The sequence below is a fragment of the Amblyomma maculatum genome, unplaced genomic scaffold (genome assembly GCF_055883805.1).
Source record: "Amblyomma maculatum isolate TAMU_Amacu unplaced genomic scaffold, ASM5588380v1 scaffold_27, whole genome shotgun sequence".
Taxonomy (NCBI): domain Eukaryota; kingdom Metazoa; phylum Arthropoda; class Arachnida; order Ixodida; family Ixodidae; genus Amblyomma; species Amblyomma maculatum.
The window spans coordinates 389,863-413,994 of record NW_028146752.1 but is presented as its reverse complement, the minus strand read 5'-3'; the positions used below and the strand labels follow the sequence as shown (position 1 = coordinate 413,994).

The window sequence follows — 24,132 nt, the reverse complement described above, 5'->3', positions numbered from 1 at the left end:
GCGCGAGTACGCCAGCGAGCGAGCCCGCGTCAACCGGATGTTCGTCGAAGTGTATGTCTGGGCGGAGCTTTGAACTTGCTTATATTCTTTGTTTTTTTATGGCTCCCTTCGGCGTACGAGTTGAGAGGGAAAATTGGAAGGGTCATTTTTAATCGCCGATATCTCTGGTGTTGCAGAAGCTAGATCGAAAATTTTTGCAGGAGAATGATGGGTGGTTCAATAACTATCAGTGTTATGGCGTTGTTTACCCTTCTTTGTGACCCCTTTCAGGGGACCTTTAAAGGCTCTGGAGGTCATTGTATAAGGAGGGTCACAATGAAGGCTGGCACAATGAACACAGTATAACTATAAAAGAAAAGCGAAATACAGGTCATCAAGGGTTAATAAAACACGGCAGTACGGAAATACAGACAAATTCACTTGCAGTAGAATGGTATAGTTAGGGGCAGGGTACGATTCATGGTTAGACTGCTGAGATATTTAAATGTTCTGGAAGTGAGTAGTGAGTTTTAACAGGAAATGATTTGCGATTTTCGCATGAAACTATATCACTGGGGAGGCATTTCAGAAAATTATGGCGTCGGGGAATAGAGCTCTACTCATGGCTAATAGGAGGTAATCATTGGCGTGCTGTGCACGATGCATTGTGGGTAATTGAGGCGCAGTCGGCCATTTTTGTGTCCACAGAACAAACAGCGAACGTACGTATCAAGTGCTTTCGTACGGTTCCACAAGCAGTGACATCCACAGCTATGGCTTATTTACCCAGTTCTGTGCTAGCTGCATCCACTTGACCCCTGCGAACTTCTTAACCTCATCCGCCTACCTAACTTTCTGCCGCCCCTGCTACGCTTTCCTTCCCTTGGAATCCAGTTTGTTACCCTAAGCGACCATCAGTTATCCTCTCTTCGCACTACATATCCTGCCCATGCCCATTTCTTCTTCTTAATTTCCACTAGAATGTCGGTAACTTGAGTTATTTCTCTGACCCACTGTGCACGCTTCCTATCTCTTTATGTTACCCCTACCATTTTTCGTTCCATAGCCCTCTGGGTTGTCCTCAACTTAAGTAGAACCCTCTTCGTACTTAAGCCCCATAGGTGAGTACAGGTAAGATGCAGCTGTTGTATACTTTCCTCTTGAGCGATACAGGTAAGCTGCTAGTCATAATCTGCGAGTGCTTGCCAAATGCGCTCCATCCCAATCTTATTCTTCTTGTTATTTCCTTTTCATGGTCCGGATCTGCAGTTACTACCTGTCCTAAGTAGACATATTCGCCTACTACTTCCAGTACTTTGCTACCTAATGTAAACTTCTGTTCCTTCCCGAGGCTGTTGAACATTATCTTAGTCTTCTGCATATCGATTTTCAAGCCTACCTTTCTACTTTTCCTGTCTAGGTCATCAATCATTATTTGCAGTTCATCACCCGAGTTGCTTAGCAAGGCAACGTCGTCAGCAAATCATAGATTACTGAGGTATTCTGGTATTCTCCATCTACCCTTATCCCTAACTGCTCCCATTCCAAGTCTCTGAATACTTCCTCTAAGCAAGCTGTGAATAGTACTGGAGAGATTGTCTCCTTGCCTAACACCTTTCTTTATGGGAATTTTGTTACTTTCTTTATGCAGAACTATGGTTGCTGTGCAGCCACTATATATATCTTCCAGCACTTTCACATACACTCGTCTACCCCCTGATTTCGCAATGCCTGCATCACCGCCGAGGTTTCAGCTGAGTCAAATGCTTTTTCGTAATCAATGAATGCTATTTACAAGGGCTGGTTATATTCCGAGCATTTTTCTATCACCTTATTGATGGTATGGATATGATCGATGGTAGAGTACCGTTTCCAAAAACCTGCTTGATCCATTGCTTGGTTGCTGTCTAAGGTTGTCTTGATTCTATTAGAGATTACCTTAGTAAATATCTTATACGTAACAGACAGTAAGCTGATTGGTCTGTAAATTTTAAGGTCCTTAGAGTCCCCTTTCTTATGAATGAGGATTATGTTTACATTCTCCCATGGTTCCAGTACCGTCGATGACACCAGGCACTGCGTATACAGGGTGGCCAGTTTTTCTACCACGATATCCCCCCTGTCCTTCAGCAAATCTGTAATTATCTGATCCTCTCCAGCTGATTTCCCCTTTTTCATAGTTTCTAATGCTTTCTTGACCTCGTCCTTCGTCACTGGTGGAACGTCTGACTGTTTTCACTAAAGCCAATCTCATTACAGTCCTGACTACTTTGGCTACTGTAGAGATCTGTATAGAACTCCTTGTCTACTTTGACTATCTTCTCCATATTCGTGATAATGTTGCCCGCCTTGTCCCTTATCACAAACATCTGGGTTTTGCCTATGCCCAATTTCTTCTTTACCACTTCAAGGCTTCCTCTGTTCTTTACAGCATGCTCAATTTTCTCCATGTTATACTTCCTTATATTGGCCACCTTGCGCTTATTGATTAGCTTTGATATCTCGGCCAATTCGATCTGGTGTGTTGGATTGGAAGCTTTCATGCTCTGGCATTTCTTAATCAAATCTTTCGTCTCCTTAGACAGCTTACCGGTATCCTCTCTAACTATCCTACCGCCTACTCCTACTGCGCACTCAGTAATATCTCTGAAATTATTGTTAATTGCTTCTAGGGTAATGTCGCCATCCTCGGTTAGAGCTGAATATCTATTCTGTAGTGAGATCCTGAACTCTTCTGCCCTCCCCCTCACCGCTAATTCATTGATGGGTTTCTTTCTTACGAACCTATTGCGTTCCTTCTTCAGATTTAGGCAAATTTGGGACCTCACCATCCTATGGTCACTGCATCGCACTTTCCCGATTGCCTCTACATCTTGCATAACGGCGGGGGTTGAGCACATTATGAAGTCAATTTCATTTTTAGTCTCCCCGTTAGGACTTTTCCATGGCCATTTCCGGTTCTTCCGTTTGCTGAAGAAGGTATTCATGATTCTTAAGTTATTGCGCCCTCCAAGCTCAACTAGTAACGCCCCCCTGCTATTCCTAGAACCAATGCCATAGTCCCCTATTGCCTGGTCTCTTGCCTGCTGTTTTCCTACCTTGGCATTGAAGTCGCCCATTAGTACAGTATACTGCGTCTTTACTTTTCGCATTACCAATTCTACATTTTCGTAGAAGCTTTCAACTGCCTGGTCATCATAACTACATGTAGGTGCATAAGCCTGTACAACCTTCAGTTTATACCGCTTATTAAGCCTAATTATGATGCCTGCCACCCTCTCATTAATACTATAAATTCATTTATATTACCCGCTATATGCTTATTGACAAAGAAACCTACTACTAGTTGTCGCCTTTCTGGGAAGCCTCGATAACACAGTACATGCCCCAGTACGGCATATTTCTCATTCGGCCTCTTTTACCTCACTAAGCCCTTTGACATCCCATTTCATACCCTCTAGTCCCTCTAACAGCACTGCTAACAGCACTGCTAAACTAGCTTCACTAGCTGGGGTTCTAGCGTTAAACGTTGCCAGGGTCAGTTTCCAATGGCGGCCTGTCCAGCGGAGCCAGGTATTCTTAGCAGCCCCTGCTGCATCACAGGTCTGACCACCACCGTGGTCAGTTGTACCGCAGCCGCTGGTGACTGAGGGCCGGGGTTTTATGGAATCATGAAAGGTTGTGACCAATTACTGCACCAGGTTAGCCAACTCCTGTTCTGGTGCAAAAGTGTGTTCGTGTTCACCGGCATCAGTTAGCACCCCGAACCTGTTTATGCAATTCCATCGACACATGGATTTTTTTTTTTTTTTTTTTTTTTTTTTGTCCGGTGGAGAATTGCGCGGCACCGGGATTTGAACCCCAACCCTTTTGCATGCGAGGCAGATGTTCTACCGCTACGCCACCGCTGCACCAATTCAATGCATTTCAATGGATGGTCCCAATGTTTTCCAAGAGCACCGGCATCAAGCATACCATATTCAATGTCTGGACATTGGGAACTGGCCTGTGGCCTCCACACCATGCACAACGCCTACAGGGCAGGTGTTACAGCAAGTAAGTGGGGAGTTGACTCTCTGCTGTCCGGTCTGAGCGTACTTTTCCATCGTTCTCCTGCAAGGAATGAAGACTTCTCAGTAGTTATCGGTCAGGAGACTTTTCCCCTGAACTTTGATGCCCACCGGTGGTTGGAGAATGTCCCTGTCATAGAGAGAGCCTTTCTATTGTGGCGTAATATTAAAAAGTTTATCGCAGCTGCAAGGAAGAAGGAAGTAAGCTTCCAAGATATGGATCATTTCACAACTTTTGCAAGTTTGCCAGTGATGTCTTACTCTAGCAAAGCTTCAATTTGCACTGGGTATGGCCTGAAGCCATTCCTCACCAAGTATCAAAAGGATCAGCCCGTGGTGTTCTTTCTTGCAAGGGACTTGGAAACAGTAGTCAGGAAGCTACTGACAAAGTTTCTGAAGTGCTCTGTCTTGTCTTCAGCAAAAGGAGTCTCTGGTTTGCTGATGGTGGACATTGAAAGCACCGAGAATCACACCCCACTTGAAAAGGTGGATGTAGGCCATGCCGCTGAACAGACTGTCAGGAAAACTAAAGCAAGCCAGAAGGACGTGTTCTAGTTCCACATTGAATGCAAACCCTTCTTGATCAGTGTGACAGAGAAGGTGCTTAAGAGAAGTCCACTGAGATTCCCAGTCGTTAGGAGTTTGTGCTATCTCCTACGACAAATGTGTACTAAAACAGATGAGTACCTCGCCGGCTTCAGGAGAGTGTTGGATGCCCTCATTACAGAAGGCAGAATGTCTGAGCACCAAAGAGACACCGTACAGGGGGAGCACTCTGGGTTCCTGCAGGAAGAGATGCATAACCTGCGAATGTTAGAGAAGAATGTAAACAGGTTGGGACGAGTTCTTGTCTGAGCTGATGCAGTTTAATTCATCATATGGGGCTGGAAAGTTGTCAAGCTTTTGCTTGTGCTCAGCCACGGGCAGGCCACTGTGGAGCGAGGATTTAGTGTGAACCGCCAGGTTGTCGTAGAAAACCTGAAGGACCTCGTATATTTCGCAACGTATTGTATGCGACGCTGTGGACAAGGCAGGGGGCGTTCTTAACGTCCCTATTACGAAACATTTAAGGATTGCTGTATCAGTTGCCCGGCAGCAGTATGCTGCACACCTGGAGGCAGTAAAACAGAAGCAATGTGATGATGTCAGGGAATCAAAAAGGGAATCAATCGACGAAGAGAGAGAGACGGGATGAAAGAAAAAGAAAGAAAAAGAGACTCGAGGCAACAATACTCCAGGCTTCAGCAGATACATATGCTGAAAAGGTAGAGGCAGCTAATGATCTGAAGTATATTGTCAGATCCAATAGTCCAAGGAAGGCTACACGAAGCAAGACTGAGTAACTTGCAGCCTCAACGAGAAGATTCGGGAAAGGCGGCAGGAGCTGCCCTGAAGTTGCCATGAGCAGTTTTGCAGAGTGCATTGCGGGGTGTTTTTCAAGACGGAACGTTTTTTTAAATTATGTTGGCTTAGTGTAATACAAGCTGTTCCTTGAAATGTTTCTTTTCGATTTTTTTTCAGTAAAATTGGTACCTGTTATTGAAAACTGCTGCTGTAGCATTGTATTGAGTCCTTGAAGATACTCTAACTGGGCCTTGAAATTTCTTGAATATCCTTTAATATGCCTGTTTTGAATCCGTACGAACCCTGGGTGAAATGCATGCGCCCGTTAAGAAATCCATTGATCCAGGTTATTGAGTTATTTATGCCTAGGGAAGAGAGTTTAGTGAGCAGCTGCGAGTATGGACATGGTCAAAGGCCTTACAAAAATCTGAAAAAATGGTGACGATTTGAAGATTATTGATCATAAAGTGGAGGATGTCATGAGTGAATTCAACCAGCTAGGTTTTGCATGAGTAGTGTTTTAGAAAGCCATGTTGGTGTAGATAGAAGAAATTTATTGAATCCAGATGGCTCATTAGATTGGACGATATAACATCTCGAGTAGTTTCGAAGAAATGCTGGTTAGCAATTTAGGGCAGTTGGATGTACTTGGTGCTGTCACCTTCTTTTTGAGGATAGGTATGATTTCTGTGATCTTCCAGTCATCAGGGAGTTCTCTCGATTCTAAGGATAGGGTAAATATCAGGTGCAATATCTGATTTGAGACAGAAGTGGTATTTTTGAGAAGTTTACAATTAATATGATCTGAGCCAACGGATAATGAAGCGTTGTGGGAGCTGATTAAATTGGCTATCCCTGCCAAAATGACAGTGCCTTGAGGCATTGAGACGACTGGAGAAAGATTGTAGCTGGTAGCAGGGCACACTCATTACTGTCTATTGGTTCACAGTCAGCATCTAAAAGCTCAATTCAATTGGATCGGGATTTAGGGGAGAGAATGTGCCAGAATTTATTAGGGTTTGTTTGGAGGATAGAATGTAAGTCTACTGAAAAAAACCTCTGTTTAGCAGAGGCTACGAGGGGGCACCCGAACTTTTTTTCTATTGAAACTATTTATTCAAATTTTAAGCCCAAACCTTCAATCTCCTTCAAAGTACTTTCCACTTGCACCAATACACTTTTATTCCACTTTTCAAAGCATTATTTAAATTCATCTTTTGTGATTCTTGACGGCGCCTACGTCGTTTTTTTTTCTTTGCCTCCGCAACGTCACCAAAATGTTTTTCTTTCATGTGTTTCTTTCGTTCTGGGAAACAAAAAAAAAGTCATACGGGGCGAGGTCCGGTGAGTATGGGGGGGTGAGGAACCGGGGTCATACAATTTTTGGCCAAATATTGTCGTGCAGACAAGGCTGTGTGAGCAGGGGCATTGTCATGATGCAGAAGCCAGTCACGTGACTGCCAAAAATGAGGCCGTTTCCACCGCACACTGTTGCGCAATCTTTTCAAAACTTCCAAGTAGAAAGTCTGGCTAACAGTCTGACCCTGGAGAACAAACTCCGAATGGACGACTTCTGTCACCTCGAAAAAACAAATCAGCATTGTTTTGAGCCCCTTCATGGATCACTGCCTTGTCGTGGCGGAGGTGCTTGCGAAACTCGATGAAGTCGTTAGCTCTGCTGTGTAGGGCCACCCAAGATAGACAGGTCACGGCAGAGAGTTCTGACAAAATATGATTCACTGGAGAAGGTAATGGCAACCCACTCCAGTATTTCCTGCCAAGAAAACCCTATGGCCAGTCACAATACCATTAATGATATAGCGCCGGAAGATGAGCCCCCCAGGTTGGAAGGCGTCCCACATGTTACTGGGGATGAACAAAGGGCGATTCCTAGTAGCTCCAGGACGAATGAAGCGGCTGGGCTAAAGCCACAAGGACGCTCAGTTGTGGATGTGTCGGGAAGCGACCGGAAAGTCCGATGTTGCAAGGAGATATATCACATAGCAACATGGAACGTAAGATCTATGACGCAAGGTAAACTGGATGTTGTCAAGCGAGAAATGGACAGATTGAACATTGATATCTTGGGTATCAGCGAGCTCAAGTGGACCGGAATGGGACAATTTAACTCCGGCGACCATTATGTCTTTTATTCTGGGCACGAATCTAAAAGAAGGAATGGGGTCGCTCTCATAGTAAAGAGAAGAATGGGCAAAGCAGTGCTAGGGTACAACCCCAAAAACGACCGAATGATTTCACTTCGGATCCAAGGTCACCCTTTCAACATAAGTTATCCAAGCCTATGCACCGACCACTACTGCTGAAGAAGCTGACGTTGAGAGATTTTATGCGGACCTACAATGCCTTTTAGACCACACCCCATCATCAGACGTCGTTTTTCTCATAGGAGACTGGAATGCTAAGGTCGGGAGTGAAGAAATATCCGGAATTGTAGGCAAGTTCGGTCTTGGCGAGCCAAATGAAGCTGGGCAGAGGCTAGTAGAGGTTTGTCAAGAAAACAACCTGACCATAGCGAATACTCATTTTCAACAGCACAAGAGGCGCCTGTACACATGGACTTCACCGGACGGTGTGTACAGGAATCAGATCGATTATATTCTTTGCCGGCAGAGATGGAGAAGCGCTATACAAGCAGTAAAAACAAGGCCTGGGGCCGATTGTGGCACCGATCATCAGCTTCTTGCTGCCAAAATTAAGCTTCGATTGTGGAAAACGCAGAAAACTAGAAGGCCTTTCAGGTATGATCTGGATCAAATTCCATTAGAATATGCTGTGGAAGTGAGGAATCGATTTCAAGAATTAGATCTAGAAGACAGAGAGCCCGAAGAGATGTGGACTGATGTTCGTGATATAATACAAGAAGTTGCTACTAAGGTAGTTCCAAAGCAAAAGAAATGCAAGAAAGCAAACTGTTTGTCTGAAGAGGCTTTGCAAATAGCTGAAGAAAGGAGAATGGCAAAAGTTATGGGGGAAAGAGAAAGATACAAGGTTCTCAATGCCGATTTTCAGAAAATAGCAAGGAGAGATAAGAATGCCTTCCTGAACATACAGTGCCAAACAGTTGAGGACAATAGCCAATTAAGGAACACAAGAGCTCTGTATAAGACAATCAAAGATATCAAAGGAAGCTTCTGTGCTAAGCTGGGCGTGATAATGGACAAACGAGGCAAGGACCCCACTGAAGCCTCAGAGATAAAGAAGAGGTGGCAGGAATACACAGAACTGTACAAGAAGGACCCGAATGTGCAAACCCAACATAAGACGGTTGTGATTACTGATCTCGAGCCGGGCATCCTGAAGAGTGAAGTTGAATGGGCCTTAGCCAGCCTTGCTAAGAACAAAGCTAGCGTAACTGATGGCATTCCAGCTGAGTTGCTTCAAAACCTCAACCATGACGCTGTTAACATTCTGCATACATTATGTCACAAGATTTGGACAACCCTGCAGTGGCCACAGGATTGGAGGAGGTCAGTTTACATCCCCATTCCAAAGAATGGCAGTGCCAAAGATTGTTCCAACTACCGCACGATCGCGCTTATTTCGCATGCTAGCAAGGTGATGTTGAAAATCCTCCAAGGTAGGCTGCAGCAGTATGTGGATCGGGAGCTTCCGGACGTGCAAGCTGGGTTTCGCAAGGGCAGAGGAACTAGAGACCAAATTGCCAACCTTCGCTGGATCATGGAAAAAGCAAGAGAGTTCCAGAAACCCATCTACTTCTGCCTTATTGACTATGTGAAAGCGTTTGACTGCGTAGATCACAACAGATTGTGGCAAGCTCTCCAAGAGATGGGAGTTCCAATTCACCTCATCTGTCTCCTCAGGAACCTGTATGAAGGGCATGAGGCCACAGTCAGAACTGGGCATGGTCTTACTGATTGGTTTCCGATCGAGAAAGGAGTGAGGCAAGGCTGCATACTGTCGCCCTGCCTATTTAACCTATATGCAGAGTGCATCATAAGGAAGGCTGGTCTGGACGAGTCTTCAGCTGGAGTGAAGATTGCTGGAAAATGTACCAACAACCTTAGATATGCGGATGATACCACTTTAATGGCAGAAAGTGAAGTGGAACTCAAGAGACTTCTGATGCGCGTACAAGAAGAGAGCGAGTAGTTTGGGCTTAAACTGAACATTAAAAAGACAAAGATCATGGCGTCTTGCCCTATCAAGTCCTGGAGCATCAATGGACAAGAAGTGGAAGCTGTGACAGATTCTCTGTTCTTGGGCTCCAATATTACCTCTGAAGGAGACTGCAGCCATGAAATTAGGAGACGCCTGCTTCTGGGAAAGAGAGCAATGGTTAGCCTTGACTGCCTAGTAAAGAGCAGAGACATTAGTCTGCCAACCAAGATCCGTATAACTCGTGTTATGGTCTTTCCAGTTGTTATGTATGGATGCGAGAGTTAGACTGTGAAAAAGGCTGACCGCCGAAGAATTGACGCGTTTGAATTGTGGTGCTGGCGAAGACTCTTGAGAGTTCCTTGGACTGCCAGAAGATCAAATCAGTCGATATTGTCAACCATAAACCCTGACTGCTCATTGGAGGGTCAAATTCTAAAGTTAAAGCTCAGCTACTTTGGTCATCTGATTAGAAGAGAGGAGTCGCTGGAGAAAGATTTGATGTTGGGAAAAGTTGAGGGTCGCCGGAGAAGGGGTAGGCAGTGAACGCGATGGTTAGATGGCATCCTCGAGGCACTGCAGATGAAGTTGTGTGATGTTAGGAAGATAATGAGAGACCGGAAAGCGTGGCGTGACATGGTCCATAGGGTCACGAAGAGTCGGACACGACTGAACTGAACTGATTGTTTTGAGGCTTGATTTCACCTGGGGAGCTTTCTTTTGGCGAGGTGAACTTGAAGTTTTCCACTGGCTTGATTGTTGCTTTGAATAAGGATCTTAAGCATAGCACCAAGTTTAGTCTATCTGTGAGGATTTTTAAAAAAAGTTTGGATCATTTCGGGGCTCTTCTTTTGTGCTTTAGAGATACCTTCCCCGTGCTGTAGGTCCATCATGCAAATTACTCTCGGTAAAGATTTTTTTTTCTTCTCTTAACAATCCTTTTTAAGTTCTTATTTAACCATTCTTTATTCGAATCAGATTTTATAACAAAGGATGGAATGTGGGCATTTTTCAAGGTTAGCAAAATGGTTTTAAATGGCTTGCAGTTAGCGTTCACCAAATGACGTTGATTAGATTCCAGGAGAGAGCTGTGAAATTTTGATAGTGCATAATTGGTAGCATCAAAATCAGCCCTTTTGTATTTCGTTATAGCCATCTTTGTTGGAGATTGAATGTGTAGTAGGTTACAGTCGCTAATTCCTGGTAAAGTGGTAAATACCTTTGGTATGGATGAGGGAGGCTGTCAGAGAATATTGCTTCCTCTTATTGGGCATGTAATTAATTACTTGGTGCAGGTTAAAGTTCAGCGTTAGATTAAGAAATTGTTTTCAATATTAGATTCTGCATAGTGACTGTGGTCATGAAAACGTTACGATAATAAATGTCAACCGTGCGGATGATGTCGTACAGTGGTATAGCGAGTGCGGGCTATAAAAGCGCAGTTCATAGAATAAACCCTGCTCTTTTTTCCGGTTTTTCACTGAGTGTGTGTGCGTGTCTTGACACAACAGTGGCGACGAGGGTCAGACCAAATCCAATGGCTGGAGTGAGCTCACGGCACTGCCGGTGTTATTGATGCCTGCCAACCGTCCCCGAATTTTATCGAAACAAATGGGGTTGGGAAACTTAGCAGATACAGTGGAAAGTATACTTTAAGGTGCATGGTATCACGGGTTCGGCCGAGCAGCGAACCTTGCTTGTAGCTACGTTACCCGGCAGCGCTGTGGGGGCACTGCCACCCCACACCGGTGGACCGGCTGGAGTACAGCAATATCGCCAAGCACCTGCAAAGCTACTCCACCCCCGAAGTCAATGAAATATCTTCAAGCTGCAACTTCTTCACGCGAATTCAGCATGAATGTGACGCCAATTTATTGCTGACGTCCGCCATCTGACTGAGAGCTGCGGTTTTGACGTCTTATTGTAGTGTATGGTATGGAAGCAAACCATATCGTGAGCAAGTGAAACCACTGTGTCAACCAGCAATCAGTACCCTTATCTTCTGAGCAAATGGGCATGTTAAATGGAAAGGGGGGGGGGGGGGGGAGATAATCACACGTGCAGATACGAGACATTTTTAATTACATGACAAGTACATTTCTGACAAGGCGCATTCACGCATGCTTGATTCCTGCCTTATAAGACAATAAATTCAGTTACAAGGTCAGTGCCATGTGTGTCTTTTCCTTCTTCTAAGTCCCGTGTCCATGCGCTGTTTTATAAGAAAATCCTAGAAAAGGACGGCTCTGCTTTATTGGGAGTGTTCCCCACCTTGACTTTGTGGTGTGGTGTGCAGGTGCGGAAGACGTTCTTCTCACTGGCATTCTGCGAATGCTGTCGCAAGCTGCTGTTTCATGGATTCCGGTGCCAGACGTGCGGCTACCGCTTCCACCAGCGCTGTGCCTCTAGTGTACCAAAGCTCTGCCAGCCACTGCGTGTCGAGAGCGACTACTACAAACAGTGAGTCAGGCCTGCATTTTCTCCTCTGGCCAGAGCACTGTCTAGCCATAGAGTAAGCACGTGTGGTAGGGAAGACACCCGTTGGGGTAATGGAACAGACCGCACTGGTTGCTGTTTTGCAGCATTTCTGGAAGGGGTGGGCCCAAATTGTCGCCGGCCAGGCATGGACCGCTGTGGTCTTATTAAAGATCGGCTACTAGCGTTCGTTTTGGCCTATCCACTGCTGCACACTTCGCCAATTGGCCTTGTCTACAAACGTTGCTGTCTTATTACTGCCTAGGTGCAGTGTTCATATGTGCTAAAGAGGAATTGGTGAAGGCATGTAAAGCTTCGAACTAAAAAAGAAAACAGGAGAAGTGGCAGGTTCAGAACAACCAAAAAGGTCAAGAGAAAGGAAAAGACAGTATGGTGTGATTAAAACCAAACTAGCTGCCAACAAGCTAGCCGTAAAGGAGAGCCAAGCTCAAGTTTATTATCCTTTTGACAGAATGGATGTGCAACTTGAAGTAATATTGATTTATTAATAGTCAAGGGTGGGTTATCAACATTCTGACTACCACAAAAAAAAGTGTTGCCTGGATGTTTCCTTCTCCACCATCATGCAGCCTGCTGGCCATGCCTGACATGGTTGGGGGTCCCCAGTATGATGCCGGTGCCAGCAGCATGTACCCGCCATTCATGCCACCCCCGGGCGGAGGAGGGGGCAGTGGTGGTGACCTTCCCCTGTCCCCTACGAGTGCCCCTCTGAGTGTGCCCCGCTCCCACCCACCCCCTTTGGGACAGCGAGAACGCTCCACGTCAGCGCCCAATGTCTGCTACAACCTGGTCTCAGGCTCCGATTTCTCAGCCGAGGTGCGTACGACACCTTCATCAGCACCTCTGGCAAATTCTACCATGGAATGCTTGGTGCTTTGCATCTAGCTGCGTAATGATTGTTGATTTCCACCATCACCTCCGTTCTTCTGCAGCAGCCAGCATTGATAAGCTGACGTCAGTTGTGTAGTTAAGGTGTGCCTGGTTTCTATTGCTTTATTTCCGTTATAGGGTCAAGGTTCAGTGAGACTTCTAGAATGGCTGCAGAGTGTGAAAGTTTGAAGCAGCATGGTGTAAACTGCAGTCATTTCATGCTTAACTCAGAAACTATGCAAGTCTGTGTCGTCATTTATCACAACCTTTCTCAAGGCACTGATGTCATGTTTTGTTCTGCTGGTAGCAAGGATAAGTAATGACGGGGTTGCTTGCTTGCATGTTTACCCTGACTAGTGAGTTAATGAGCACTTGTAAAGTCACGGAAAGTCTTAGCAAGGCTGTAAACGCAGCTGAAAAATGAGCAGAATTGAGCCACTTTCGTGGCAGGAACAAATTACAGTAGCTGCATTTCCCAATTTTTCACTACTGCAGCGCTGAACCGCTTAACGCTCGATTAACATGGCTACGCTAGGTTATGCGAGCGAAAGCAGTGTTTGCCGTTCTCATTTCTTTGTTGTCACGCCAACCAATTTATTTGCAATACCGCCAACCCCAATAGAGGAGTTGTTGCAGGCGGAAAAGACTGCCATGTCATCTAAAGTGGCTTCTCTCAACCTTCAAAGGTGCACTATACATAGGCTCCCCGTCCTTCTCCACGACATGTCTGCCTAGCAAGCGTGCACGCTCTGGCTTATATTCCACTGCATGGCTAGTCACGTGACCATGCGGGAGTCCAGTGCAGCTGGTTGCCATAGCAACAGTGCATGTGCAGTTCTGGTCTTTTCCGATGACGGGGAAATTTGCTGAGTAGGCCAGTAAAACTTTCGCTTTAAATGAAATTAGAAACTGCATCACCCTTTAAACCACGTGATACAAAAGTAGTTCCACCACTGACAGAGGGCTGTCATGTGCTGCAAGGGGAACCTTGCTGCACAGTAGTGGTGGCGCAAGAGACCCATTTTTCTAACGGTATTTCAAGAATATCACTTCATATCACCCAATAAAATTTAAATTAAGGAAGTCTTCATGCACTTTCAGTGCTTGTGCATGACATTCTTGCACTTATTCTTGTTGCTGTATTATTTCACCTATGTCCCTTCAATGGAAGCATTTGTGCATGACACACTTTCATGGCATTTTGGACATGAGCAAAATGAGCAAATTTTCAGTGCTGTCTTTTGTACTGATGGCAGAGAGGTGCTCAAAAATATCCCTTTATATATTATTTCACATGCATAATTTGTAAAAATTGGTGAACCAAGCAAGTTATTGAGAAATTGACAACATATTCAAAACGAGCAGGCAGAATTTTCTTAGCTGTGAAACTTGCGGATACCTTGTGCTAATATAACCAAAATTTTAGCTCTGGAGCGTGTCTCCTTGAGATCTTGTTTATGAGGTGTTGCACATAGCCTCAGTCGCTTTGGGATGTTAAACCCCACAAAACAAACAAACAAGTTGCACTAGGTGCTGTGCATTTTTCGGGCAGAACGACTTGCAAATATGGTCCAGGTAGAACGAAAGGAAGAAGATGGTTTGCAGGGTATGAAGAACTGAACAAGGGTAAATGGGGTACGCCTCAGTTCGCATGAGCCAACGTTTCGACAAGTGGACTTGTCTTCGTCTGGGCAAAGCGATCATCACTGGCAGGGGTTTAAATACGCTTTTGCTTCCGAAGAAGAAAAGCTGGGGAGGGGAAAGTGGGTACAAAGAAAGTAGGTTTGAAGGAGTGGGGAGTAGAGGATGGGTGAGAAGAAAGTGTGTCATGAAGTGAAAAAAAAAAATCTTGAGTATGTATTTATCAGCCTGGAACCAGGGATTCTGTGGCCTGCAAAAGAAGTAAAAGCGGCAGTACCAGGTAGAAGGCGGTGCAGATACAAAGGGACAGGCTTTGCGATGTGTGATAAGAAGGAAAATGCTGGGAAACTGCTTTCGGGAGGTTTTTGCCTGCGTCTGCCCATTGGTTGTCTCTCCGATGCTCTGTTTGACAGAAGGAACATTCTAGAGATCAGAAAGATCATAAGTTCCAAGAAAATTTTATATTCTCTAGTCAGGGACAGAAAATATAGAGAGGCATATCTAATTCATAAATTTAGAACATTGGAACCAGCAGGAATAAATACGTCTAAGGGAACGTTAGGATCCTTTAGGTATATTCCCTCTGCATCATAACTATTCGGGAAAACAATCCCACATAGCATAAATTGTACAGTTTATTCACAACATATGTACACTATTCCCTTCCGCAATAGCATGACCTTACATGTCCCTCTAAACACATTTCCTCCTTATCACTTATTGCTTGAATTTGTCCTCAAACTTTTTTTTATTATTATTATTATTTTTATGTCAGTAGTGGTTCCCTGTGCGGTTATTATTCTGTGACTTTGTACTCCCCCTCTCACCTTTGTAGAAAGTTTTAAGAATTGTCCCCCTTAGATATATGCCTTATCAGGGCCCTTCCCAAAGCCTGTCCCTTGGAACCTAAGTACAAAGAGACAGTAAGTACAAACCTGCCTAAGTGGTGACTAATCATCTACCCTGTGCTGTGGTTTTTCCTGGTACTGCCGCTTTTACTTCTTTTGCAGGCCACAGGATCTCTGGTTCCAGGTTGAGATATATACTTAAAATTATTTTTTTTTTTTTTATTTTTTTCAGTTGTGGTTCACTATGCGGTTATTATCTTGTGACTTTGTACTCCCCCCCTCCCCCCTACCTTTTAAGAATTGTCCCCCTAGATATATGCCTTATCAGGGCCCCTTGCATAGCCTGTCCCTTTCTAAGGTGTATCTGCACCAAACCCCCTTAAGTGGTGACTAATCACCTACCCAGTATGTAGTTTTTCCTGGTGCTGCCGCTTTTACTTCTTTTGCAGGCCACAGAATCCCTGGTTCCAGGCTAATAAATACATACTGAAGATTTTTTTTTTTTTTTTTCTTTCACTTCATGACCCACTTTCTTCTCACCCATCCTCTCCTCCCCACTCCTTCACACCTACTTTCCCCTCCCCAGCTTTTCTTCTTCAGAAGCAAAAGCGTATTTAAACCCCTGCCAGTGATGATCGCTATGCCCAGACGAAGACAAGTCCACTTGTCGAAACGTTGGCTCATCTGCGAACTGAGGCGTAACCCGTTTACCCTTGCAAATATGGTGTAATACATGGTTTTGTGGATATTTTTTCATTCGTTAAACTGGAACGTAGCTATTTTCTGCTAGGTAGTGTTATTAATAAATTTATTGAATATCATGGGCATTCTGCAGATTTGAAAAATTGTAGTAGAGGTTTAAGCCATGGCTTAAACTTATGCTCAGGCACAACTTTCTGTGGCTATAGGTGACCGCAGCTTTGCAGGAGGGCGCTGCAGGCACCAGTGAAAAGTGCCCTCGTCAGCCGCGTCCCGATAATTGTCCGGGCAGGCTGGTTCCCCCCTTCATTGAATAATGGTACACATACAAGCAAAGACACACAGAAGACAACACCGACAGGAGCGCTCCTCTTCTGTGTGTCTTCGGTTGTACGTGCGCCCTTTTAGCATTGGCCATCTGTTGGGAATCCCGTAAAAAATGTGTCGGCTGCTCCATCTACCCACCATTTTCTGTACACTTTTGCAATGCACTTTGTTTCAGCAACATACACAGCATGGGATATTCATTAACAATTAATTTGCGTCACTTAGTGGTGTAACGCAACACTTCTGCATCAATGGCGCTCGAAAAATATTATTTCGAGTAAAGCCGAATCCGTAACTGAGGCCAGATATGTGAGAACTACTTGTTGTAACAACTGCAGAGCCACAGAAAATTGCTCCTGGCTTTCATATGAGTGAAGCCTCTGTTGTGCAAGGTTGTAAAGATTTGAATCAAACTTTTCCTTGAGAGCAGACATGATAGCATCTTTCGATTCCATGATTCTTTCTATATTATTGTTTAAGTAGGCTTTTGGGAAAGGGAGGAGTAGTGTCTGTCTTCATTCAAGGTCATTTGGCGAAATTCGATGCTGCACCCAGAGTAGTAGAGCTTGGGTCCCAAAAGCACTACGCTGTACGGCCATTAGCAGCATCTTGGAACCATGATATAATATTTTGACACATGTAAACGTCTCATAGTTACTGGCATTGTTGTGTCTGACTTTCTTTGTAGTGACTGCCCGAATGGCCGCAAAGGTGTGATTTTGGTGCAAAAGCACTAATCCTGAGGTTACTACTCTGAGCAAAATCTTGCCTTGCTGGGTTGAGCAGCTGTAATTGGTCAACGACTGCATAGCAATGCATTGCTGAGGCAGCAGCAAGTCCCGCAATATGGCGCAGTAGTTGCCCAGCCAATCAGTGAAAGCAGAGGTTTAAATGGCGACGTGTATTTCATGTCAGCCAACATACAAAAAGCTAGGCAACAGAAGAGGAGAACCTGTGCAGCACTGCTTTTGCACGATTTAGAATTTTAACAAAAATTCTCTACGTTTTTGTTACTCAGTCACTCGGGATGAGGAGGCAGCTTCTTAGTGATGGTGGTGCCTATTCCGCACACTGAGGATGTTCTGTAGTTCAGGAAGTGAGCAAGTTTCTTCTTTTTTTTTTTTTTTCCAATCTGGTATTCCTTTTTTTTCTGTCGGCAGGACTTTGCTAGCCGCTACAGGTCGCACAACTCGTCAGCAGGTAAGTGCACCCTTCTTCCTCAAGCTTCTTACCTTGACCTATGTACTAGCTTGTTGGTGCACCACTGTTTTTGGCAGCGCACTTTAACTGAAGACCACCAGTCATATGATCATTCTGTGACGCTGCCACCATCAACCATCGAACCATGCTTTTGGGCTTCTCTTTTTCCTAAAATCTCGTGGAAACCAAGAGTGAGAGGAATAGAAGTAGACTAGCCTGAACTGTTCCTTGCAGCAGCTGGTTCCGTAAAAGTATTTGCCACTTAAACCATACGGTGAAGTTCAATCTCTTCTGTGCTCCAAACTGGTTTCAAGGCTGTAGAATGGAGAAACATAGTGATGCTTACTGAGATTGAGGGCTGGGTTGCTAGTGACAAAAATTCGTTACATGGAGACTTTTGCCTGCCACGCTTATGGAAGCTCCGACCATTTTCATGTCATCCCAAAGCGCGAAGTTTTTGTGATCATACATAGTGATAACTCTGGCTAGCAGCTGGCTCATGAAGGGCCAACTCGATTCCCTCCTTTCCTTAGCATCTCCCTTTGCTTCTTGCCAGGAGGCAGAGCTACACTGGGGATTAATTAATCCAATGGTTCGCAAATGGGGACCTGGGAACTCCAAACCCCTGGGATCCGCTAAGCCATTTTCGGGGTCCACAAAACCCATCCTTGAAAAAATGAATAAATACAGTCGAGTCCACTTATAAAAATATTCGAGTGCCACAAAAATTTTATTGTTATAACCGATAATTGTTATAAACTGTTTGTATGAAAGAGAGCATAACAACTGCAAAGAGGGGTCACAGACGGCAAGTGACATGCGAGCTCTGTCGAGGCACCGTTTTGGAGGCACCGTTTTGGTGGCACCGTTTTGGTGGCCTTGTAAAAAATACGAGAAGGTTGCTACGGCTGCCTCTCAGCTTGAGAAATCCCGAAGTAATGGTGGGGTAAAGAGAGAGGGACAAAACTTTTATTTAAAAGCTGCCACCTGGCTGGAAGTACACATTGTTAATTAGCAGGGCAAACTGCTTTGCCTTTGTGGCCAGAATCAGCCCGGTGATAGGCAAGTTCTGGGCACAGGCACCAAGAAACCACTCGTAGAGGGCCTCCTCCATTTCCTTATAGGCACCTTGTCGAATGCATTTGCAACCACTGTCAAGTGAGGACTTTTTTTTGTCGAACTTCTCAGCAGAGCGGATGATCGTCGACACTGTCGGTTGCGATAGTGCATACTTCTTAACCAAGTCACACATTTTCTTACCCTCTTTGTAGTCCTTCACGATACTGCACTTCCTCTCCAAATCGATAGCCGTGCGCTTTCCTTTCACCGGCAACGTCCGATAATCAGCGGGTGGATCAGCCATCTTCCGTTTCGGTGGCGATTCAAACCAGACAGAGAAACCACGACCTCGACGCAATCAACTTGCACGAACAACCAAATCCGTTGGCAGAACCAGCAGAACTGTCTTCAGAATGATGGGCGAGCGGGCAGATCAGCGCTGTCGGCATAGCTGTTGGCGCATTTGCGAAGTCCATTCGTGTTTCGGAGGGTGGCGCGGCGTAGAGCTATGGGCGCAGCCCATTTGTGTTCGAAGGAGTGGAAGAGCAGCGGGAGAAAGGCGCGCGAAGCTGGCAGTGTGGAGAAGGACAGAAAACAGGTTCTATTGTATGAGTGTGTGGCAGGGAGGGTGCAGCAGCTGGAATTTTTTTTTTTTTTTTTTTTTTCGCATTCCATTACCTTTTGGCATGAGCACTCAGGGGCCAGACTTCATTGTTATGTATAACCGATAATGCGGCATGGGGGCATTGTATTAAGCGGGTTATTTTACCATGGAAAGCATACAAAAGTGGACGGTGCAGCAGCTTTTCATTGTTGTAACCGATATATTGTTAAAACTGGTATCGTTATAAGTGGACTCGACTGTAACTGCATCGTTTTTCATTTCCAGTTCGGGCCCTGCTTTAAAACTGCTGCAGCAATCCGCATAAGATCACCTCAGTTGGTCTTTGTCACCACCTTTCCCTCTTTCTCGCACTTTCCCCAACCGCATATCTCCAGTTCCCCACATATCACATATTCTGGTTTTTGACTGGCATCAGTGATTGTGGGCTGTGCAGTCCCACCTGGTTGACATAAGGTGCTAAGAGTGAACTGCTCAGCCACCACCTTTGCTGGATGACTTGATTTATCATGAAAGCTGTTTAGGCATCGCTTTATCATATGCACAGTTACAATTATCTCCTTGAGGAGATTATGTGCGCTTCTCGCTGTCATTCCAAGCACTGCCAGCCTCACCATGATCAGGCTATCATGAGTGTTGGCCCTTCGTCTCTGCTTGCAGGTAACATGATGCGGCAATGCCACATTCCTGGTGCACCTCAAATCTCTACCTTTATTTGATCTTTAGGCCAGTAACTATGCGTGAATCTAAATATATTATGTTTCACTTTATAGTCATTACGACAAACGTCAGCCTAACAGTGCGGCCATCTCAAACTAGCGTCCGGTCACAAGCACTTGGCAGTCAACCAAGAGTTGCCATTTTGGTCACATGCTTGCAGAGCCCAGTGGAAGCATGTTTTATGCAATTTTGTACCTTTGTTTTCTGCTTCAAGGGCTTGCTCATTTGTGGTCGCAAATAGCCTGAATCACATCTTTCAAACGCGAGCTGAGTTATGGTGGTGAATTACATACAGTTGAATCCCGCTATAACGAAATTCACGGTGCACGAAAAAAAATTCGTTCTCGCGGAACTTCGTTATCGCAAAAATTTGACGTGAAACGCAGAAAGAATTGCCCAAGCAGCAGCAAAGGCGTTTAATGCCAAAAATCTGTAAGCTTGGTTTGCTTACGCTTCACGGCGAGCAACGCCGTCACGCGATTTTCGCACTCGGTCAGCAAACCCATTGCAACATCGTCGTCTCGGACAGCAACGAAATTCCTGATGACATCAAAAGCGTCCATCACCTGTACGGCGGTTGCCGCAGCCGGCGCTTCCTGTACGTCGTCGTCTTCTTCATCGGAAGAGTCCTTATCATTCCGGGCAGCTTTTATGATCTGCTCATCACTCACATCTTCGTGAACAACAACACAAGCGTCAGCGCCGATGTATTCGTCGAGCTCGAGATTAGGCGGCACGGTTCCTATTTCTCCCAGCGTTTTCCAGGCGGCCGCGATCCCCGGAGCCGGTGACGCCTCTTCGTCGTCGTCTGTAACGCCTGGTGTTAGGCCAGCAGAGTGTACGGGTCGACCTTCGGCAAATCCGGCGTGCCTGAAACAGTTCACAATTACTGAGCGCCCCAGTGTGCTCCAGGCAGCAGACATAATCTGCAGTGCCACGTACAAGTCCACCTTCGTGTCTCGGCCGGTTTCAGTGTTAAAAAGCAGCCGCTGAATTAACCTCCCGCGGTAAGCGCGCTTCAGGCTAAGAATCACGCCCTGATCGAGAGGCTGTAAGACAGACGTGCAATTGGGAGGGAAAAACCTCAGCTCCGTGTTAGTGAGCTTGACTTCGTCGGAGTGATGCGCTGAACAATTGTCCAAAAGCAAGCAAACTTTACGGCCCTGCCGCTTCATGTCGCGGTCGAATGCCATCATCCACTCGGTGAAAATAGCGCGGGTCATCCATGACTTGTTGTTCGCCTTGTACTGCACAGGTAGGCTACGAGTTCCCTTAAAACAGCGCGGCTTGGCACTTTTGCCTATGACTAACGGCGGACGCTTGTCCGAGCCATCCATGTTTGTGCAAAGCAGCACTGTGATGCGTTTTTTGCTGTGTTTGCCGCCGTGACAGCGCTGCCCCTTGAAGTCGAGCGTCCTAGCCGGCAACATCTCGTAGAATAGCCCGGTCTCGTCGGCGTTGTAAATGTCTGCAGGCGCGAAGTTGCTTAAAATTCCGGCCATGTTACTCGCCTTCCAAGCAGCTGCTCCGTCCACGTCTGCTGACATTGACTCGCCGCACAACACTTTTCCAACGATGTTATGGCGGGCCTTGAAACGGTTTAGCCAGCCAATGCTGGCTTTAAAATCATCAATGCCAAGTAGGCATGCATAGTTCAAGGCTTTCTGCTGGACGATGCTTCCGGACAGGGGGACGTTGCTGGCTCGTGCTTCCACAAACCACGCATGCACTGCTTTGTCCAACTCTTCATGGAGGGGCCGCGTCACCTTTTTGTGCTTCGAGGATGTGCCTGAAGCAAGTGCCATTCTCACGCTGTCCTTATTGCCTAGAATCGTTGACAGCGAACTTGCAGGAATTCCGAAGTCTTCAGCAATTGCCGCTTTCTTCCTTCCGCTTTCTGCTTGGGCGATTATTTGAGCTTTTTGCTCAAGGGAAAGAGTTTTGCGTTTTTTCACTTGCGTTGCCATCGTGTCCTGCGGATGAAAACTCGTCGTTGTCGAAGAGAAAGGCAGCGAGTGAACAACGCGACCACGACACAAAGCCAAAATGGCGGAACTGCAATCACGTGATTTCATGCTTAATGTGGCTTTGGATTTGACTTGGACTTCTCGCCAATAAAACTAGTTTCGGTTTCGATTTTGAACGCGAAAATTTCGTTGAAGCGGAAACGCTCTGCAAAAATGGTTCGTTGTGCAGAGAAATTTAGGCCATTAATTCTTATAGGATACTCGCGGGGAATAAAAAATTATTCGTTGTCGCGGAAATTTCGTTGTGGCGGTATTCGTTGTGGCGGGATTCAACTGTACAGTCGAACCCGGATATATCGAATTTTGGTTATATCGAACTCACGGAATATCCCCTTGAAAATCCCATGTAAAAGTATAGGAAAGCCGCGTCATATATCGAACTTAATTTCACCGGTCGTTCGATGTATCGAACTCCACACCACGCACTGGAAAATGTGCCTTCCCCAAAGACGATCGCATCCCCCTTGGCCGTTTGCCGCGTGACGTTTTCAAGCCACGCGCGGAAGGAATGAGAGGGGACAGTTCGGCGACGGCTGGTCTGGGCAGCGCCGCGCCCATTCCCCAAAGGCGCGCATCTGCAATTATCGTTTCCCGTGCGCCAACACATGACGTTTGCAAGCCATGTGCGTGGGTGTGCCCATCCTTTTGCCGAGCTATCTCTCTCCTTCAGCACGCGCTACGCATGCGCCAAGCCAGCTCAGCCCATTTTCAGACAGGCGTCGGATGTTTTCTGCAGCGTTTGTTGCGAACTCAACCCTCTGCGCGCGGCGGCTGACGTGGCTATAGCGCCTGCGGACTTTAAAAAGCGACAGCTCTCGCTCCGGTTTTTTTTTTTTTTTTTTTTCCGGGTCACTCTTTTTTTATTGTTGTGCTGTTCGGACGTTAAAAAGCAGCAGGTGTTTTTTTTTTTTTTTTCGGGAGTCGTTTATCTTTGCATGTATGAATCAACGAAAGCACGCGTCAGCTGCTGCGATCATGAGGCGTGATAAATCGAACCAGGCTTGTGCAATCAAGCCATCACGGACACTCTGCCAAGTTCGCTCCCCGCCACCGCAGGAGCTATGAAAAGATAAACGCGCCCTGACGTTATCGCTGCGCAAGCATCTTGGCACGCTGCCAATGAGCTGTGGATGAGACGACCAAAACGGACTGATGCGCGCCATCGACATGCAAGCAAAAATGCTCGCGATTTTTGCCGCCGCGGCGACACAGAAACCTTGTTTGGAGCTGCCGCGGTGGCTCGAGCGGCGAGAGGGACGCAGTTCCAACAAGTTTGAAAATTTTCGCTCTGTCGCTGCCGCTCGTCGCTGAGATCGCTGAATCGCTTGCATGTGAGCGAGCTGGCCTTAACACTTTTTTTTTTTTTTCAAATTCTCGGGTGCAAAAGTGGAGGGTGGGTTCATTGTGCGAGTGGGTTGATTACGTGACAAATACGGTATCGTTTTTTCACATCGTAAGGGCCGTCACAAGCCGATTTTTGTATATCGAATTATCGATATATCGAACTATTTCTCGATCCCCTTCGAGTTCGATATATCCGGGTTCGACTGTATTTATCAACCTAAGTTAGACCTCAATTTAATGGGCCATGCATGCAGGTTTGCTACCTTGGGCTACACTATATTATGCGGATTAAGCGCTATTTTTGGACCAAAATCTGCAGATAGCTGTGGAAAAATTCCAGGATTGGGAAATGGAAATCCGACCCTATTTACCAATTTTTGTCCACAAAGAGCAGTGTCCCTTAAGGTGCTGCATCAAGTAGTTCTCAGAATCTGCCCAAGACTTGTGGCTCCTTTTGAACTGGCATAGCTTGCTTTGCTTTGGACATAAACATGTTGGTGTTAAAAATGCGTTGATAGACTTATGAACAACACAGTAATGAAGGCAGTGTTTACCACTGCCAGCCTTGAGACATTCTGGTTGGGGACTGCAGGAGTGTTTTGATTTCTCCGTGAGATGGCTTTAAAGCATTTGTTGCAGTTTTCTACAGCATATGCAAATGAGCATGCTTTTTGCAGACTTGCATTTGAAAAGCAAATATAGAAACAAAATGAATATGGCTGCAGATATACAACTTTATTTAAGCATGA

The 24,132-nt window shown here is 45.7% G+C and overlaps 1 protein-coding gene across 3 annotated transcripts in view; it reads left to right on the top strand.

Annotated features, from left to right (window-relative positions):
* Raf (serine/threonine kinase raf oncogene) overlaps positions 1-24,132 on the top strand; it is a 105,240-nt gene that overhangs the window by 11,354 nt on the left and 69,754 nt on the right. For all 3 annotated transcript variants that reach the window (XM_084586672.1, XM_084586673.1, XM_084586671.1), the window contains exons 7-9: positions 11,827-11,990; positions 12,596-12,842; positions 17,572-17,611. In XM_084586672.1, the coding sequence (XP_084442798.1) occupies positions 11,827-11,990; positions 12,596-12,842; positions 17,572-17,611 (451 nt within the window). The remainder of the gene's footprint in view (positions 1-11,826; positions 11,991-12,595; positions 12,843-17,571; positions 17,612-24,132) is intronic.